Source organism: Pteropus vampyrus, unplaced genomic scaffold (assembly GCF_000151845.1).
Source record: "Pteropus vampyrus isolate Shadow unplaced genomic scaffold, Pvam_2.0 Scaffold10, whole genome shotgun sequence".
NCBI lineage: Eukaryota > Metazoa > Chordata > Mammalia > Chiroptera > Pteropodidae > Pteropus > Pteropus vampyrus.
Window position 1 is genome coordinate 1285121 of NW_011888791.1, and position 20546 is coordinate 1305666.

General features: G+C 37.4%; 1 protein-coding gene across 2 annotated transcripts in view; it reads right to left on the minus strand.

Annotated features, from left to right (window-relative positions):
• Positions 1-16044, minus strand: part of ARIH1 (ariadne RBR E3 ubiquitin protein ligase 1) — a 98157-nt gene extending 82113 nt beyond the window's left edge. For both annotated transcript variants that reach the window (XM_023521852.1, XM_011375574.2), the window contains exon 1: positions 15361-16044. In XM_023521852.1, coding sequence (XP_023377620.1) covers positions 15361-15638 — 278 coding nt within the window. In that variant the 5' untranslated portion in view covers positions 15639-16044. The remainder of the gene's footprint in view (positions 1-15360) is intronic.
• Between the last annotated feature and the right edge of the window lie 4502 nt (positions 16045-20546).

Genomic DNA, 20546 nt, shown 5'->3' on the forward strand with positions numbered 1-20546 from the left:
CCAGGGGAAAAGCATTTGAAGCAAAGGAAAAAGCCCTACAAAAGTACAGAGAAAAATTTCATAGGGAATATTATTATTTTGCTATTCCAGAATGAGTGTGAAGAAACGGCATATAAGTATATAGGGGTTGAATTATGAAAAGCCTGATTTATCATGCTAAAGAACCTTTTTTCCAAATTTGCATCCTCTTGTAGCCTAGTTACTGGGACCCAGAGCCTCAGAACCCTTACGCTAAGTATGCTCCTCATAAACACCATTTCCTATTCCATTCCTACCTCACTGCTTATTCAGGAATGATCAAAGATCTGGTAAATTTTCTCAGGCCATAAATTAAGATCAAGTATGGCTATATCTGACACTGTCATAAACTGAATAGGATGACCAGTCTGTAAAAAAATACATTCGGCATTCTCTGAAAAATGTGTGGTGACCAAACTATACTACTCACATGGTCCCGTTTTCCATCATTATCGCCTTTGTCATGTTCTTTTGATTTTTCTGATTTTGCCAATGAGAGCCTTCTTATAACTTCTAATCACTTTTAACAAGACTCTACTTATCTACACAAAGGTCAGTATGTTCCTTCTTTCCTAAATACCAACTAATCATTCTGGAAGGTAGGGCTTTCCTTAACCAAGCAGCAAAGAGGAGCCAACACACAACAAAAGTGAAACACATCAGGGTTAACACTGTGTAAAATAACACTTCAAAAGGCAAACTGGTAAGTGTGGGGCTCTGGGTAATGGCAGCACATACATTAAAATCCTCCACTTTGAGAACCAGGCCAGGGCAAGTCCAGAAATAGGAAATAATTGAGACCAGGCTACACATGGATAAAAGTGGGAATAATGGGTCGTGAGTTACTGCATTTGTAATCAGGTATTTATTTACGTTTCTGCTCCTTCCTAGACTAGGAGCCATGGAACAGAAAGGAATGTTTTCCACCCATCTCTGTACTCCTACCGTCAAGCACATGTCCCATGGGGAGACATGTGGCCATAAAGATTGAGCACAGATATGGCAGAACATGGTGATAAGAAGATGTCTAGTGGTTTTAGGAACACTAAAATCCAAGAGGACCAAGTTCAAGATAGCCAGTGGCATTAGATCAGGTGGAAAGAAAGCTTTGGTCTTTTAGCTTCTTATCTTGAAAGCATTTGTACTAATTATCTTGTCATAACCTGAATTTTATAACTGGAAAAAAAACTTTCAAAGCCATCAAGTCCAAATCTTTTCTTTTGCAAGGGCAGATTCAGACTAGAGACTGATTTAGTCTAAAGTTACATATTTAGTATTATAAATAAGACTAGACTCTAAACCTAGACTGTAAGGTTACAAGAGTTTTATGAAATTTATGAAATGTGAATTAAATAGACAAAGTGACTGTTAGGTACTTAAGAGCTTTATAAATACTTGTCCCACATATGGAAGTTTTAAAATATTGATTTTGGTAAATCTGCTGTACTATGCAAGAGGCGGCTGCTCTACTCTCAGTTTGGAGGGCTTTCAAGTTTACTTTTTATTACTCATTAAGCATAACACCATTAAAAAAAAAAAATCTCATGATTCTGGAACTAAAATCTAGCCTTATAGCCATATCCCTGTATCTTACCTTTCCTTTCACAGGGTATCTGTGGTAACCAGCCTCCAAGATGGCCCCAAATGATCCTTGCCTCCTGGTATTTGTGTAGTCCCCTCCCACGGTGAATAAGGCTGACTTGTGTAGTCAATAGGACATTGCAGAAATCACAAAGTATGACTTCCAAAGTCTAGGTAACAAAGAAATATGTATATATGGCATCTGTCTTGCTTTCTTTGATTACTTGCTCTGGGGGAAGCCAGATAACAGTGAGGACACACTCAAGTTTGGAGAGGCCCATGTGATAAAGAACTGAGGCTTCCTACTGATAGCCATGTGAGTGAGCCATCTTGAAAGCAGTTCTTCAGCACAAACCAATCCTTCAGATAAATGTGGCCTCAGCTGACAGGATGACCACAACCGCCTCGAAGACCCAGTGAGCTAGAACCACCCAGCTATACCACTCAAAACTCTGAAATAATAAATGTGTGTTGTTTTAAGTTTCAAAAAGTCACCTGTTGGGGTAAGCTGTTATGTAGCAATAGATAACTAACAAGTGATTCATCTAAAATCAGAGTCAATAGCTACAATAAAAGGTTATTTTAGTATTGTTTTCATTATACAAACAAAGAAAACTTAAGTAAAAGAATTTGGCCTAGTCAAAAGTCCAACTAAAGTCTGAAAAGGTTTGGTACAGCAGAAAGAGCTAGTACTTTTAAAGGTCAAAAATACAGAGTTTTAATTACCTCCACCAGTCTTCTCTGAGAAACCATTTCTCAGCTTCTCTAATTTCAACAATTTACTTATCTGTAAATGAAGATAACGCTATTTCTTTGGGATTTCCTAACAAATTAATACACATGAAAACACCTAACACAGTCCACTAATATCAGTTATTATTACCACTTTTGTCTATGTCTCAGTCTCCCTTACATAAAATGAGTAAATTAGATCTTTTTTTTCCACTCCAACCTGTAATTTTCCCAACTCTCAGATCTCTTACTCCAATCTTTAAAATGTCATACTTTCTAGCTGGAATCCAAGTTCAAAAGTGCATTCTACAGTTCACAAAGTGGTTGCTTGCTCCCATGGAACGCATACTTCTAAAACCCCCAACACATAACCCAGAGACTAAGGATATTCAATGATTTTTTAAAACACTTATTGTCCCCCTTCCAGGTAGGACAGAATAGCTAAGAGGTAGCATTCCTATCTAGAACTAGAAAAGCCAGATACTGTCCAGAAATGATCAATATGAAAGCAGTAGAGAGCTGCTGAGGCAACAAGAACTGGAGGAGCTGGTAATCTTACAACAGAAGTGGCTTTTACCCTGGGGCACTTGCAAGTTCTGAGAACTAGCAGACTGACAATCCACCACAGAGGGGTGCTACTTAGAGGCAGAATAGTGGCGCCACTAAAGATGTTCACTTCCTACTACTTGGAACCTGTGAATGTTATGTGACATGACAAGGGGGGATTAATGTTGCAGATGAAATTAAGGTTGCTAATCAGCTGACCTTAAAAAGAAAGATTATCCTGAATTATCTAGGTCAAAAGAATGTAATCAAAGGGTTTTTTTAAAGTGGAAGGGAGCAAAAGTGGACATCAGAGATTTGAAGATGCTATGCTGCTGGCTTGAAAATGGAGTAAGAGGCCACAAGTCAAGGAATTTAGGCGGCCTCTAGAAGTCGAAAAGGGAATAGATTCTCCCCTAGAGCCTCTAGAAGGAACACAGCCTGCCAACACTTTGATTTTAGCCTAATGAGAATCACTTTGGACTTTTAACTTTCAAAACTTTAAGATAATAAATTTGTGTTGTTTTAAGTCAGTAAACTTATGGTAACTTATTACAGCAACAAAAGGAAACTAATACTGAGACTTGAAGAGGTATCTCAAAGAATGGTCAGTCTTCCCCTCAAGCATTTTGCTGAATCCTGAGATTGCACGGGCCAAGACTAAAAATCTAAAGGTAAAGCCTCCCAAAAGCAGAGTGGTGGTTCCAGCAGTCTAGGGTAACAATGGTTAAACTCTGGGACCCCCTAAGGGAGGGACTGCTGAGAATATAGTAGGTTCTTAGTTGAAGAATCTAAAGAGCCAACAGCAGATTCACAAGATAGACTGAAACTGAACAGGGCTAGAACTCAGTCTTATTGGATTAAGGTGAGCATTTACCACTCTAACCACTAATCAGAAGGAAGTACAAAAATTTCCTCTGGAGGAATCTATCATTATTCAGAATCTCTAAAATAGTTTATACACAATGTATGGCATGCAATTAGAGTATGCCAAATGACAGGAACACATGACTGAAAACTGAGAGGAAAAAAAAGATAGGAAAAAAAGATTAACAGATCATCTGAATACTGCTAGTTAGCTGACAAAGTTAACTGACAAAACTTTTAGTAAGTGATTAATATGCTGGAAAAAATACAGCAAAAGATGTAAAACATAAAAAAGAAGAAATCACCGGAATATTACCATCTATGAAAAATAAATGGAAACTCTAGAATTGAAATATACAATATCTGAAATTAAGAACTAATTAAGAGGTGTTCAACAGATCAGACACAGAAGACATATTTGAAGACCCAGAGATAAATCAATATAAATTATCCAAACTTAAGCACAGAGAAAAGAGTATAAGATACACAAAAGAGCAGTGGACACATATGGAACATAAAAAGCCCGAAAAGATTATAACTGGGTTTCAGAAGGAATAGAAATTAAAAAAAAAAAGGATAAAGACATCATCCCCACATATTGAAAAGGATCTGAAAACCCAAAACAAGATAAACACAAAGAAAACCATGATTAGAAACATTAATAATTTTCTTTCAGCCTTTCAAAGACAAAGTAAAAAATCTCACAAGCACCCATATCAAAAAAGACTCATTAGCTTCCTCCTACCAGAAACAATGGAAGCCAGAAAATGGAATCTTTAAAGCGCTGAAAGAAAACTACCAACCTAAAATTATATACTAATATTATATACTAAAAAAAAAAATCCTTTAAAAATGGAAGTGAAATAAAAATATCTGCAATAAAATGTTTACTAAGTGCCTACGATGCGCTAGGTACTGTTTTGGGCACCGGGAGTAGAGCAATGAATAAAATAAAGCCCCTGCTCTCATAGAGCTTTCGTCTTAATCTAAGAAGTCTGAATATAAACAAAACGACAAATGCAATATGTGAGATAGGTATCTTTGCTAGTTCCTCCTTAAAAAAATTAAGCATCCAATCTCATTTCCAATCATCATTCCTCAACTAGTCATATCTTATGATTCATATTTCCTAGATTTTATTTAAGTACAGAACCTAATATTTCTGTTCATACTCCCCACAGCACCTAACATAGCTTATATATAATTATGTTTCTGATTAATCAGTAATAGTTAATTTATAGTTTATAACCCATTGCTAATTTATAGTAAACTCATATAGTGTGGTTAGTCTCATCTCCTGCCTGCAAGCCTACATTACATTTCCTTTATGTTCAGAAATATTTCAGAACATAATAGTAGCAATTCTCAACCTATATGGTCTCAGAACTCCTTTTCAGCTTAAAAATTGCAGATGCCAGAGAGTTGTGTTTATATGAATTATATCTACCATATATATTAAAACTGAGAATTTAAAAAATATTAATTCATTAAAATAACAGTAGTAAACCCCACTGTTAATACAAAAACATTTTTATGAAAATATATTCTAAAAAATTTAGTGTGAAGAACATAATATTTTACATATCTGAAAGTCTCTGCTGACTAGAAAATAGCAGGATTCTCATATCTGCAGGATTCTCATATTTGTTTCTGCATTCAATCTCTTAGACATGTTATTTTGTTTGAAAAATAAAGAAGATATGTAGCTGGAAAAAGACAGAGCACTTTCAGAGCCTTTTCAGAAAACTATGGATGTTATTTTTGATATTACACCAAAACTCAAAAAGTAGTAGTTTCCTAAAGGCTAGTTACAAGGTAGAATTTGAAACCGGAGCAAAGAACTTTTTGTACTCTTATTATATCAAAATCCAGTGGCTTATCTTGTACTTTGAATGGATCATTTACCAATGCATGATTGTGAAATATAACAATTGGTCATTCGGAAAATATTGGTTCCTTATGTTATGCAGATCCTCTAAATGTTAATATAGTTTATTATACAATACGTTATCAGACGTTTTTAAGAACTAGGAAGCTGTCAGTTTCACAGCAGCAGATATGAGCTCTCCAAAATTCTAATTTTCACTTAAAAATTTTAAAAATTTTATCATTAGCAACAAATAACTGTATGCAGTTTTCCCAGAAATGACAGGTATATTTCATTCATTTGAAGGAATATTCACCATGTTTATTTGACATTTGTATAAATTACCAGTTTGTTAGCCAATCTTTTGAGTAAGAATGGTGTTCTATCAAACAAGCAGTTTGTTCAGCTCACAAATCAAATAACTGCACAAATATTTTTCTTTGAGACAACCACTGTACTTCAGTATGCAGCAGTGCTTTATGCATACCTCCAATTTTGCCACATAAACTATTAAGAAGATGTGTACTTAAAAAGATAGGATATAAAACTAGAAATTTTTACTGCTTTATCCAGGACAGTTAAGTGAAAATGGTATTTTTTACTGAGTGTGTGGCAGTGGAGAATACAACGACTACTAGTATAGCTTGGTGCCACTGATCTGATCTGTGCTAAGTAAGGTTCCTGTGGTTCAACCACCCATTGCTTCTGTACCATCAGTACAAACGACAGCATATTAAAGAAAAGCAAGTAATATCTTAGTATTATCATAAAGCAGTTTTACTTTCATGGACAATATTTTGAAAACTAATGTGTTAGACTGACTCGGTTGTTTTTAACATCATTGTCAGGTTATATAAAGTGCCAGTGAACTACATGCAAATAAAGTTTAATCTAAAAGGGTCACCATATGTTCAGAGACCTTAAAAAGCTTGTCTTCTTGGAATTTAAACACTTTTTTCTTGCCATCTTCCTATATGATTACAGTGGCATTATCTATAAACCGCAAAATTATTAGTGCCAGAAAAAAATTTTGTCTGCTTTCCTTTGGTTCAGAGGTAAGGAAAACAAGGCAGTAAGAACAAACTTCAAGTATTTACTGAATTTCTACTATGTCAGAGACTGTGTTAGTGTACTATATGCTATGGATGAAGAAGATTCAGCTCTCATCCCTCACATCTAGCTAGCTAGAGACACTTAGATATTGGGATGGCTATATTACAACCTCAAACATCGCATGAAGTGCTATGTATAGATAAGGAAGCACTGGAAAGGAAGAGGGGAGGGACCCAGAAAAAAGATATGGTAACATCTGAGTAGGGTCTAAATAGTACATCAGGCAGTAAGGAAGAGAAAGAATTTTCCAAGGACCAGCTTGAGCAAAAATAGGAAGACACAAAGTTGTGTTATAGTAATATATGTTAAGGAATTTTAAGTAGTGCAATGGGTGGTAGGAGAATCAGGAACAACAACAGATGAGACTGAAAAAAGCTGACATGATGGGGAAGTCATGAATGCCCTCTTAAGGAATCTGATGTAGACTTATAATGGGGTAGTGGGGGACAATGAAGTCTTTTTTTAGCAGGAAAATGACTACATTTGTATTTGGTAGTATAGCAGACTACCATACTAGAGGAAAGGAGGCAAAATAAAAGGCCATAGATTAGGATCATTAAGTAAAAAGGTTAGAGATAACAGAAAACAAATTTCAGAGGTAACTTGATTAAGGCTAACTAGATATGGGAAGTGCAAGGGGGAAAAAAAAAGAATAAAAGATGACTTTTAAATTCCAAGAATGATTAACTGGTAAGTCAATCAAAGAAACGCCTTAAGGAGAGAAGGCTGTAAATCTGGGTTTCAAATGGATTTCAGAGAAAAGATCTGTCCAAAATGTCATAAATTTCAATGTATCCACATTAGACATTTTTATGTTTAAGTACCTGCTAAGAATCAAAAAATATTCTCAGTCCCTAGAATATACTTAATCTCTAATTTTATATTATATAATATATATATATATAATTGTGATTAAGAGAATATATATTATCAAGTAATTGGAGTCAGTTAATATTTGAATTATGACAGTTTCAAAAGAGATATAGCAAAGCAAGCCTGGGGAGAAGTGACTGTGGGATTATAGCTATTCTTAGCATTGTCTAAACAAATGTCTTAGTACTAAGGAAATGTTACCTAATACTTCATTATCTGCTGTGTTTTCTGCCAAAAAATGTATTAAGTACCAGGTCAATTGTGACACTTCTTTTAAACGGAACATAGCAAAAAAGGAAAATGCTACTGAATAATGTTAACAGCTTTTTAAAAATTAAATCTGAAAACTCCCAGCACAGTATTTAACATTTCTCATTTAAATCCTTACAACCTTTAGTCCTTAATACCAGCATTTTTATTTTTAAAACTGAAAAAAAGGAGGGCTCTAAAAATTTAATCTGTCAGAGCAGCTGCTAGCTCAATAAGAACTCTTATAAGCTGCTTTCTGAGATACCTAACTACCAATCGGGCATCTACTATGCACCACGATACATCAAGTAATGAGACATTATTTGAGATAAAGCCAGATGACCACATATTGTTGGGTGAATGAGAATTTAGGAAAAAAGCAAAAATTTAGAAATAAACTTAAATTATATATGACTGTGGAAATCTGACTATAAAATGTGCTGTTCTTCTGGAACTGACTATTCAACATTGGCCTACATTTTAATTAGCTTGAACAGTTTTGTTTTGCTTTGTTTTAAATACATTCGGCTTTTTAAAACACTGAAAATAAAGCAAGGACTTCCACCACTATCTCTGTGGGCCCCAAACGATCCAGTCATCCCAGTTTAGAAGTATGACCAGAGATCATTCTCTCATCTAATAAGTAATCATCAAATATCAGCCTAAATAAATTTTCATCCTCCTACTTATCCCACCATTTAAAGGTAATAATTAAGCTATTTACAAAGTTACACAGTAACAGTGTCGAGATCAAAAGAAGACCCGAATATATTTTGTCAAGGTCTTACAAAAGTTATGGCCTGTGATAAGGTGCCTATTAAAAGAAAGACAGTATCTAATGTTAAACAGAGAAGTAGGCAATGTGCATAATCAAAAATATAGATTCACTGTCATAAAAGAAATGAAGAAAAGGGGATTAACTTCAGGAAGAAAAATTTTTCCGTCAAGCTTCCAGAACAATAATTACGTTAAAACTTTGTCTTCCTCGCATCCAAAAGGCCACCCTAGGAACAATGCATTTAAGGGAACACGGAAGCAGATTTTAATTCCATTAAAAAAAAAAAAAAATCAAGAGTTAAACACTGAAATGAGCTACATCACAAAATAGCTCACTGTCATTTATTTTTATTTATGCAGAGATTAAAATGTTAAGAGAGGATTCTTTATAGACATTAGGCAAGAACGGGGGCTCTCAACACTGGCTGTGCATTAAAATAATCCAGGGAAGATTTTTTGCTTAATGACAAAGCCTGGTTCAAACTCCCAGAGACCCATTTTTAGCCTGAGGTGGGACCTAAACACCTGTATTTTTTAAAATCCTCAGGCAAAGAAATCTGAGTAAGGTAAGAGCACATCGATGTCAACATATTAGTTGTGATATTATGCCATAGTTTTGCAAGACGCTATCATTGGAGCAAAATCACTCAAGGGTATGTGGGATCTCCCTGCATTATTTCTTGCAACTGCATATGAATCTATATTTCAAAATAAAAAGTGTGATGAAAAAATCCCCAAGTGATTCTGCTTTGTAGCTTAAGTTAAAAAAAAGTAAATCAGTGGACTGGAGAATCTCATATTTCTGCTAAGAGACTGCAAACTAGTCTTTTAATTTTAGCCACTGAAAGGAATTAGGAATACTTATCATTTAAAGGTATAATAATGCTCTGCAAAGACAAATACAAATAATGTATAGTTAATTCAAAATAAAAAATTCAAACTATGATGCCCTCCCATTAGTATACATATTGACTAGACAGATAAGCATTATACAATAGTTGTCCATTCACCTCTTGACCAAGCAAAACACATATATCAAGGTATGCAGCCTCTATGGGAGCCCCAAGGATCCCTACCTCCTCTTGAGTGTGGGCTGGATTTAGTTACTCATTTACAACAGGTAGAATATGGCAAAGTGATAGGATGTCACTTATGAGATGAAGTTATAAAAAGATAGTGGCTTCCATCTTGGAGGCTCTCTTTCAGACTAATTGCTCTGAAGTAAAGAAGCTATTGTGTTGTAAGTCACTTTATGAAGAAGCCTACATGGCACGTAACTGATGTCTCTGGCCTACGATCAGCCAGTGAAAATCTGAGGCCTGCCAACTGTCACATAAGTGACCTTGAAGGAGATCCCTTCCCAATCAAGCCTTGAGAACTGCAATCCTGGCTTGCTACCTTGGTTGCAGCCTTGTAAGAAGAGACCCTGAGACAGAGGCACCCAGCTAAGCTGCACCCAGAATCGTGACCTACAGAAACTGTGCAATGATAAATGTTTGTTTATAAGCCATTAAGTTTTGGGGTAATATGAGGCTAAAGAGAATTCATGTAGTTACCACAGGTCAAACCCAAAAGAAAGGAATCTAAACTGATGACCTCTGCCTATCCTATTTCATAATATGAAACCTCCAAGCTTCTGCAACTTATCACCAGCAATTTATAAACTCTTCTGCTTTGGCTGACCTCCCTATTAGGTAGGTGCACACCTTCCTCATTCTCATATGGTTCAATTTCTTAGTATGGCTTCCCATTCCTCTTTACTATCCATCTAAATCCTAGTCATCTTCCACATCTGAATACCTATTCCTATCCGCTTACCACTTACCTACTTACTGATCTAATAGCTTTGAGTGTCTAAATTCAAAGAGAACATGAACTCCTTCAGAATAAATCTTCTCATAGCAACACTTAATACAGTGCTGAGCAGCATTTACAGTATCAACAAGACCTTATATGCCTTCCAGTGTATTAAATAAAGAAACTCATTTATTTTTGTTTTAAAAAAACTTCCCAAGCAGTGGAGAAGGGTGGGAGGAAAAACCATGTGCTCCAACCTAGAACATGAGATGTCCTTAGTCTGGTTTGCACACTTGAAATAACTGAGTAAAGACCACCTTATCTGAAGGATAGCAGTTAATGATGACAAATTCCCTTCAACTCTATGATTTAGCCTAACAAGTGTTGTCCAGACTTTTGAAATTTTCCTGTCATTAGTTTCTTAAACAACTTGCCCTCCATCATTAACCCACTTCTGTAGTAATTCACAACTAGTTGTAACACATGGAGAAACACTGCTGTTAAATTTTAACTGCATCTGTGGTTCTCAAACTTTAGCTTGCATCGGCATAACCTGGAATGCTAGTTAGAACAGACTGCTGAACCCTACCCCCAGTGTTTCTGATTCATAGTACTGCCATAAACAATTCAACAAGAATTAAGGTAATTTACAACTTAGAGCTCATGGAGATCAGCTGGGAAAAGACAGAAGCTCAAAAGTAAATCACACCAAACACTTTAACAGCTTCAAAACACACACCCACAGAGTCTCTCTCTCACCTTCCTTGCCCTTCACCCCACTTTCCACCCAAACAATTGTTCATCTTGATATGCACACTAGAATTCAAATTCTTGGAAACAATGAGCATCTCCAATTAAGGATGTTAAACAAAGCATTAATGTAAAAAAGATCAATCTAACAGTTTAATTCTTGTGTTTTAACTTCCCAAATTAAAAACAAAGAAACAAAACAAAGCCTAACAAAAATTGAAGGTTCTAAGTTATAAATCTCCAGTGCGAAGAAAAGCCAGGGCTCCCAGCCAGTACACAATACACTAGAAAATACTTGCCTCTCCATCTATGCTTGAAATCTCACCTTAGTTCTTTAAATTAAATCTTTTAAATGAATAGGTGAAATAAAATTTAAATTTTCAAATCAACAGCCAACAGAAAATTTCTCCCACTGAGAGTCAGTTATTACTATTGTCTTTAAAGCAGATTATTTAGCATAATAAATCTTGTAACAGCAAGACGCCCACCCACCTTTTTATACGTCCTCTCAGACCACTCACATCCAGCCCCATCCATGGTCCTCTCCCTCAGCACATGCTTTAAATTTGGTATTCCTAAGAGGTACTGCCCTCTACTCATTCTCCCTGAGGGTCAAAATCATGACAGTGCATGAACTATGACTATTCTAGTGGTTCAGAACTATCACTGAAGTGGCTAAAAATATATAGATGCTCAGGCTCCAACTCACACTTAACTAATGAATAACAATCTCTGGGAATGGAGCCCAGGGACCTCTATATTCTCCACTTCTATAAGCTCCTAAGGCAAAAACTATGCCCTCTACTTAAATGGTAATTGGAACAAAAGGCATAACTAACATTTGCTGAACACTGTTGTGGAAACAAAATGAGAAGTTTAAACATCCTTCAATTGCAGAATTGTGTAGTGTTTAACAAATTACCTAGCTATTCAGGCAATTACATTAGAAAACTATTTTTTAATATTAGCAATATTAGTTAAATACAGTTGGGTAAGTTAAAGGCTTTAAGCACTTTTCTATCACTGGTATAGGCTGGAATTAAAGAAAATCCTTGATATTAAAAGTTCAAAAAGTAAGCTAGGTAGCCACAAAGGGGTTTAATAAAATAAGACCAAAGTAAACCAAAACAAGAAGCCAAAATACCAAGAGTTTTCAAAAACAAAACAAAACACTGTTCACCTATTTGACTACAACTAACCTGCAGATATCTACAAATTAACAGTATTTATCTGTTGTTGCCCAGAATTATTCTCCCAGAAAAGGTAATCAAATTCCCAAGGAAAGATCAACTTGGCCATCTTTTTACATTTGTCTTTTTCTCCTGAAAATTTAGTTTCAAATAGACTAATAACATACCTGATTTCATACTGAAAAGTAGCACGGGGCAGCAGCAGATTTAAATTTTTTAGAATTAACAGTAAGCTCTCTACTGGTTTTTAACTTAATAAACATAAAACTTATCGTCACATTAAACCAACAGTATAAGTGAAAAACTTAGACTGATATTTAAAGCCTATATGACTATAAAGAGGTCCTATAAATCAAGAGAAGATAAATATGCCAAAAGGGGGTGGAGTGAGCAAATGCAAGGGTAATTTACAAAAGAAATACCAATGCCCAATAAATATGTTAAAAGTTCATCCCTTTTTCAAAAGCAAATTCTATAAATGATTACCATTTTATCCCAAGTAAGCACCAATTGGTGGGAGAGAAAACTAGCATAACCTTTCTGAAAACAATATGGTAATGGTTCAAAATGCCTTGAAAATAAGCAAATCCTTTGACTCAGCAATTTCATTTATCCTAAGAAAATAAAACATTCAAAGATTTACCTATGAAGCTATTCCCAAAGAGGTTTATAAAAGCCAGAAACTAGAAAATACAAAGGCCAATAATATCAGACTGACTAAATAAATTAGCTTAGATCTATGATCATGTACGCACTTGAAAAATATTTACTGACAGGAGAAAGTTGAGATTCTTTCTGCTTTTTTCCTACTGGAAACATAAACAGAACATACAGTATGATTCTGTTGTCATTAAAAATAAGTATAGCTCACCCAGAGGGTCTGGAAAGAACTACAGTTCAAATTTTGGTGTATCTCTCTGGGTGGCAGGCTTATTTTGTCCTTTTCTCTTGCCTAAGCAGTTTCTTTCTTACAATGTGCATGTTATTATTACCTGTGTAACTTTTTTAAATCTATTAACATAAATAACCTATAACATTACCAGAACCTACTTTAGATGTGGTAAGTATACCACTTGGAGAAAAGATAGACTAGAATAAATCCTATCTTTTGATTTACTGATATTTCTAAATCTGAACTGTAACAAGGGATAGTTATTTATACATTCAAGAATTCTTTTTAAATCCTTAAAACAGACTAGAAAAAGTTTTCAAAAATCAAGCATGGAAACATGGTAAAAGTAAGACATCTAAAGAAATCCCTACTATTCTGTAGGTCTTCTTAGTTCAGTTCATCTGAGTTTATTCTCTCTCCCCTAAACTAACAAAGAATGATGTCATATGCATTAGCTCTGTTTATCTCTGTTCCAAAAGTAACATAAAGAACTTGCAAGGTTTAGCCTTCTTGATTAAGACACACCTGAGAGCTGAGAAAGTTGGATGAGATTTAACTACATAAAAACAGATTAGTTAAAAAGTTAAATTATAAATATCCTTTTTAAAGCTAACTGAAATACCAATAAGCCAAGTAATAAGTTTGAAAACATCAAATTTTATACAGCTGCAAATATAGAGAATTCAATGTTTTACTGTGAATTCTTTTGCTAGTTTCCTCAAAACAAACAAACAAACTCAATTTAGTGGTCTAAGAGGTCAACTGTCATATTTTGGGGATCAGAAAAAGAGCGGTAAAACTTATCTTCCTCCCACAACCCTTCAATTTCCTCCTTAGACTGCATTATCTATATGAAAATTTGAGATTTTCATTGTTTAGTAATAGCAACAGCTATCAGATTTTTTTTTTTTACTATTATTCGAAACACTGTCTTCAAATGGGTCTAAATAGTTCAATTTTCAAAAGTCTGTTAATCATGCAAAGTCAAAGACTAGGCAGTGACACACTGCTAATTTGCCAGCGACTATTTGCCAACCAATTTTAAGAAGATAAAAATGTAATGACTGAGTGGCAATCGTACTTACTGCTCACGTATAGTTTCCTTCCGTGTAACTAGTGTTCTCTAAAAGTTGCACTGAATTGAGACTTCATTTTCATTCAACTGTACACTTGACCCCAATCATAACTTTTTTCCAAACAAATGGAAACTTTATTTCTAAAAGCTCAAAAATGCAAAATCTGACACACGTGGTTAAAAAATGTGGTTATCAACTTAAACCAAGCCTAAATTACCACGTAGAAATTACCAGAGAAAGGAGTTCAGAAGCAAAAAGCCTCTACTTTCTAACTCACAATAGAGTCTTGTTCAATATTAGACAATAACATTGCGCTCTGTTGTTTTAGCTCCAAGGCTGGGTATGCAATCTGCAGTAACTCTTTCGACAACTTCAAGTCATACGCTACCACCGGGAAGAGTAGGAGTTAGGTCTCAAGCAAACAGTAAAAAGATGCAAGCAGAGCCTCACCATCGGAAAAGAAGGCCCATCAGCACCTCTTCCGAGAAATAGTTCCCCTCCCCCACCTTTAAGTAGGCACTTAAGATCGCCAAGCAGATCCATTTCTTTATTAACTGGTGCCCACTTGGGGCAACCGTACACCAAGCTGCTCTTAGGCCTACTCTACCCCCTTCCAAAAGTGCTCAAGTAAGACCGAACGCTGGGGTAACCCTCTTAGGGGCCCAGCTCCTCCTGCTCTTCTCAAACATCGCCTTCGTCTTCGCCTCCGCCCCGCCCCTGTAGGCGCTCCTTCGGCCAGAGGAAGGACACCGGGCCCGGGGACAGGCAGGCATTGCCCGCAAGGGAAGTCTCCGGCGGCCGGAGGCCTCCGCCATAGCAGGACCTGAAAAGCACCGCCCCCAACGCACCTCGCCACACCGGCTAACCGGCGAACGTCTGCTTTCGACACCCTCTATCCCCAGCAGAGGCAGCGGAGAAGACAAGGCCGGGAGGCACGGGGCTAGGCTGCGCACCAGGCCCAGGCCTGCCCCTTGGGGCCGCTCGAATCTGCTCCCCTGTCTGGCCCGGTCAAGCCAGCACAGCGGCCACCCTCACCTGGATGACCTCGTTGACCTCCCGGATACATTCCACCATGTGCTGCAGAATCTGCTCGGCCGTGAGCACCTCGTAGCGGTAATCCTCCTCCTGCTCGTGCCCCGGCCCGCCGCCACCGCCGCCGCCGCCGCCGCCACCTCCGGGCCCCAGAGCGCTGCCGCCGCCGCCGCCTGTCTCCCCGCACAGCAGTCCGTCCCGCTCCCCGCCGACGCCCAGCCCGGGCTCCACCAGCTCAACCTCGCCCAAATCCAGGTTATCATCGTCCGGCTCGTCCTCATCCTCGTCCTCCTCGGCGCCGCTGTCCTCCTCGCTGCACTCTTCGTCCTCGTCGAACTCGTAGTTGTAGCCCTCGTCCGAGTCCATGGTGCGACGCGCGGAGGCCCGGCGGACGCTGGCCCTGAGGCGGGGAGAGGGCGGGGACGCCGAGGCCCCGGCTCTCGCTCCGGCTCCGGCTGATGTCCGGACGCAGGCCTGGCTCCGGCCCCGCGGGCCGCGGCTCCTCCCCGGGCGCGGCGGTTGGCAGTTGGAGGCTGGCGGCAGCGGGGAGGGAGGGAGGGAGCGAGGGGGCCGCTCGCCGCCCGCCTCAGTCAAACGCGGCTTTGCTCCGGCCTCGGAGAGAAAACAGACCCCAGCGCCACCTCCACGGCCGCTGCTACCGCTACTGAGCCAACAAAGGGGCGTGCGTCACCGCGTCGCGCTGCGTCGTCGCGTCACTACTCCTGGCGTCACCGCGCCCCGCCCCGCCGCCCCTGCGTGAAGTTCAGGGAGACCCCACGGCCCTTCCTGGCCCTGGGAACGCGGTACCTGAACAGTCGTTCTCTCGGTTCTGACGGCGGTCGCTCTATGGGCCAAGACCAGTGAACCTCATGCTTGAGGCAGATTAGGGCCTCCTTGGCCCCGCGAGAAGTGCTTCTGGACCGCCCGAGTGGTTTTTGACGCAGGCCATAGGGATCCAGCCCCTTCTCTCAATCTGGTGAAGACTTCCGCTGTTGAACTAAAATTCCTGTTGCTCACGTTACTAAATGGAAATCTGTTTTATGTGGAACCTCTAAACTGTGGCAGGTGAACCTCATTTTAAGTAGTTCGTTTGATTCAGTACGTTTAGTACAGACTGCAGTGGTTTTTAAGTAGCCTATAATGACGTCATTTTAAAGAAGCTTTGCTTGAAAGCTCAACGAGCACCAATTAAGCACTGTGTAAGGGTTATATATATATTTTTTCTTATCTTCATGGATTCACAGTACCTATTTTATACCTTTGGAAAGGGGCTTGACCAAGGCCACAGAATACTTGCCCTATGTTAAACATTGGATGACCTAAAATATCATAAAATGCTTTATAATGCGCAATACGTTTTATATACTAGAGTATATAAAATGCATTTTAATACAACACAGTACAGGCAATAATAAAAATAACTGCGAGGACCAAATATAGCAAAAGATATAGTGTTCTTATGTTTGGAAATATGTAAGCTGAGTATTGACCCATGCTAGGAGTTTAACAAAGATGGCCTCAGGGAATAATAGAAGCAAAGCGCAGTAGGTGTAAAGTAGTTTAGTTTGGGGAACTTAAAGAGTAAGGAGGGTAAATGGCAAGATATCAGGAAAGTTAGGAGCCAGGACAGTAAGAGTATTTTATGCCATCCTAAGAGTGGACTTAAATCTTAGTAGGGCAGGAGGGCCAAAAGAAAAAAAAAAGTGTTCTGAAGGAAGAAGAGGCATAAGAAAGCTCCCTTTTGAGAAAACTTGAAGGATTGGTCAGATTGAAAATCATTTCAAATCTGAATCTCTCTAACTTCTTGATAAACCTTAGTGTTCAACCTACAGGTACCCTTTGGAAATTTTGAAAAGTTAAAAATTCCATTATAATGTATATAAGCCTCTATATTGTGAACTTTTAAATAATCAGATTTCCTAAAATAATCTCAGGATTTGCCGAGTAAAGCTTTTAACATCCATGCTGGTAGGTCTTGGTCTTTTGATTCTGTTTCTATTTAGCAATTCTGAGTTGTTGCCACAACTAGGGTAAGCTAAGGACACTAACAACCCTTTTCTCCATACTCCACCCTCATTGTTATATACCTACAGAAAATCAGCAGTACTTATCAATATCCTAAATTCCTTTGCCATTTTTTTTCCATTGTTTGAATGAACCCTACCATTCATATCCTCCCCTTTGGTACTGGAGCAATGACCACTCTTGGAGAAATTCGTACAACAGCATGCATTCTATTACTAAATTCCAGTCAGCAATCACAACGGAATCCTCGACACTACCTAGCAATCCTGTTAAATTTTTCTGAATTATCCTCCCCATCTAGGCGGCTCTTTCAAATCTTCACCAGTTTTCTCAAAACCCCAACCTTGCTTATCCAAATCCTCTCAAAGCAGATGGCTTTACATCACAGAGAAAGTTGAAATCATAAGGATCAATGTGACAAGCATACTAAGCAATGAAGAGAATGTTAAGGGATATAGTCAGAGAAGGCATATCAAAGCAGGGACCAGTAAGGCTGTGGAGGCCATCCTAAGAATTTTACGTCATTGCAATGGGAAGCATTAAAGGATTTTAAGCAGAAAAATAAAATAATATGATTGGTGTTTAAAAAAAATAACTATGGCTGCTTTTTGGAGAATGGACTATGAGGTTCTATGAAAGCAGGGACCAGTTATGAGGCTATCTCAGTAGTCCAGATGAATAATGATAATAGCTTGGGCTAGAGTTGTGACAGTGGAGATAAGTGGTCAGATTCAGGTATAGTTTGAAAGTAGAGCCAGATTTGCTGATAGCTTGACTGTGGGGTTGATAGAAGAATCAAGGATGCCTATTAGATTTGGGGCTTGAACAACTGGGTGTCATTTACTGAAGCATGTTAAATTTGAGATGAAGTAGAGGTATTGAATAGGTAGTTCTGTATACTAATATACAAAATGAAGATCAGGAGAAGTTAGGGTTGGAGATAGAATTTCACCAGAGTTTATGTCTACAGTGTTAAGGAGCAGCGTAGGCTAAAGGATAAGAGCTTAGGCTTTGAAGAAGACAGAGCTGAATTTGCCTCTGCTCCTCCAGTTGCTGTCTATAACCTTGAGTAAATTACTGAACCTCCCTGAGCTTCACTTTGGAGGATTATAATTCCTATTCTTATAGGATTCTTTGTGAGCATCAAGTGAAATAATGATTTGAAGCACCTTACACAGTGTCTGGCACATAGTTACCTACTTAAAAAATTAGAACTTTAAAAACATGTCATATGTCACCATGCATATTGTGGGGAAAAAATATAGCCAATTGGATTTATAACCTTTTAATTGATTTTATTTTAATTATGCATGTATGTACATGGTCAATGTCATCCCCATTTTCTAGGGAAAAAAATTGGTCTGCTTTCTCAGAAACTTTCCATTATCTCATGACTTCTTATTTGGCTAATGTCATAGGAAATATCATAATGCTTCTGAATTTTGGGATCTCCTATTCATGGATATCCTTCAAAACCAGATTTTTTTTTAGCAACATTCATTCCATTGATATTTTTGAAATTATCTTAGAATCAGGTTAGGTTATCATGCTATTTAAGGAAACCAGTATAACAACTTCTCTCTGGCCCCAAATTGGCCAAGGGATAACCCACATACAATGTTTTTCTAAATGACTTGATTGTAAAGGCATTGCCTGTGTTATTGCTTTCTCGGCTATGGTGATTATGGGGTAGAAATATAGTCTGTAAACAACAACAGAACGAGGTCCTTGAAAAAACCGAATAGGCAAGTTAATTCTTCCTTGGTGCCAAAAGAATCACTGTTGGTAATTAGGTACTTCCATTGTCCCCATGTCCAAATAAGGTAAAAAAAAATTAGTACACATTTATTAAATACTCATGGAGCAAAATTTCATGAATATTTTTATGCTCACCAAATGGTTATGAACGAAATTCCAACAGGAAGAATATGCAAGTGCTTTTCAAGTAAATAGAAATTAAAATAGCACTAGAATTTTTCAAGGGCAAACAATAGAACTATAAGTTATGGAAAAGCCTCTCGTAATGGCAGAACACAGAGTGACCAACCATCCCAGTTGTCACAGAGCACGGATTTCCTTGGATATGGAATTTTCAGTGCTAAAACTGGAAATCGCGGGCAAAATGAAATGGTCACCTTACAATACACCCCACAAAAATTATTATATGATATAAGTAGAACACTGTTTCTAAAACTAAATGGAAAGAATTGCTTTTTGTCATTTTGTTTATAAAGTCTGTTTGAATGCAGTATTTTTTGCTTTTTGAAAAACTATTTTTGTTTTTCCTGTGTTTTATCAGGCAGAAGGTAAAAAAATATAATTTTAATTTTAATATAAATTTAATTTTAAATTAAATTTTAGCAAAAGTGAAAAGAGATACTAAAAAGCTAATTGAGTACTTTACATTTCTTTAAAAACATCTGTCTGTGTACTTCAAATTTTGTTACAAACAATAATTAAGTGTTACATCATTGTTAAGAGGTGGATCTTATCACACCAGTTCTGTGTGATAAATAATAATAAGACTTCGAGAAACTGAGGTTCTATGCCTCATTAGCAGTCTGAGAGAGATGGTAATAATCAAAAATAGAATTCGATTCCTGACTGCAGCCCTTTCTTTAAGATATCCTCTACTATCCTTCTAGAAAACAAGGTCTGTAGACTTTATTATTGAACCTGAGATTTCATACAACTAATTATCCATATTACATGTTAAGGTAATGTTGGAACTAGAAGTGGGGTACATGCCCTCAAACAGACAAAAGTCCAGATTGTCAGCATAAGCGTATGTAATATTTGTTCCTCTTGGAAATATGTAATAAAAATAGAGTAGTGAATAAATAGATGTATTATCCTCTATTCACACAGTAAAGTAATAGTGGACAACTTTTGATACATGACTTCTTGTCCAGAATTGTTTATGAACTGCTTTACATGTTGCTTTCATGAAAAGATAATTTACAATGTTGGATGCATGGTTTGGCACATTCACATGCTGAAGCACTAAACAGAGTTCCCATTTTAAAGAGTTTGAAAGGATAATAAAATAATTAAAATCATTATGTTATATCTAAATGTTATTAAAATGGAATAGTTCCAAAGAGTTATACCATAGTTATCAATTGGTATCTATTTTTACATAAAGCAAAGTCAGGATATGCAGA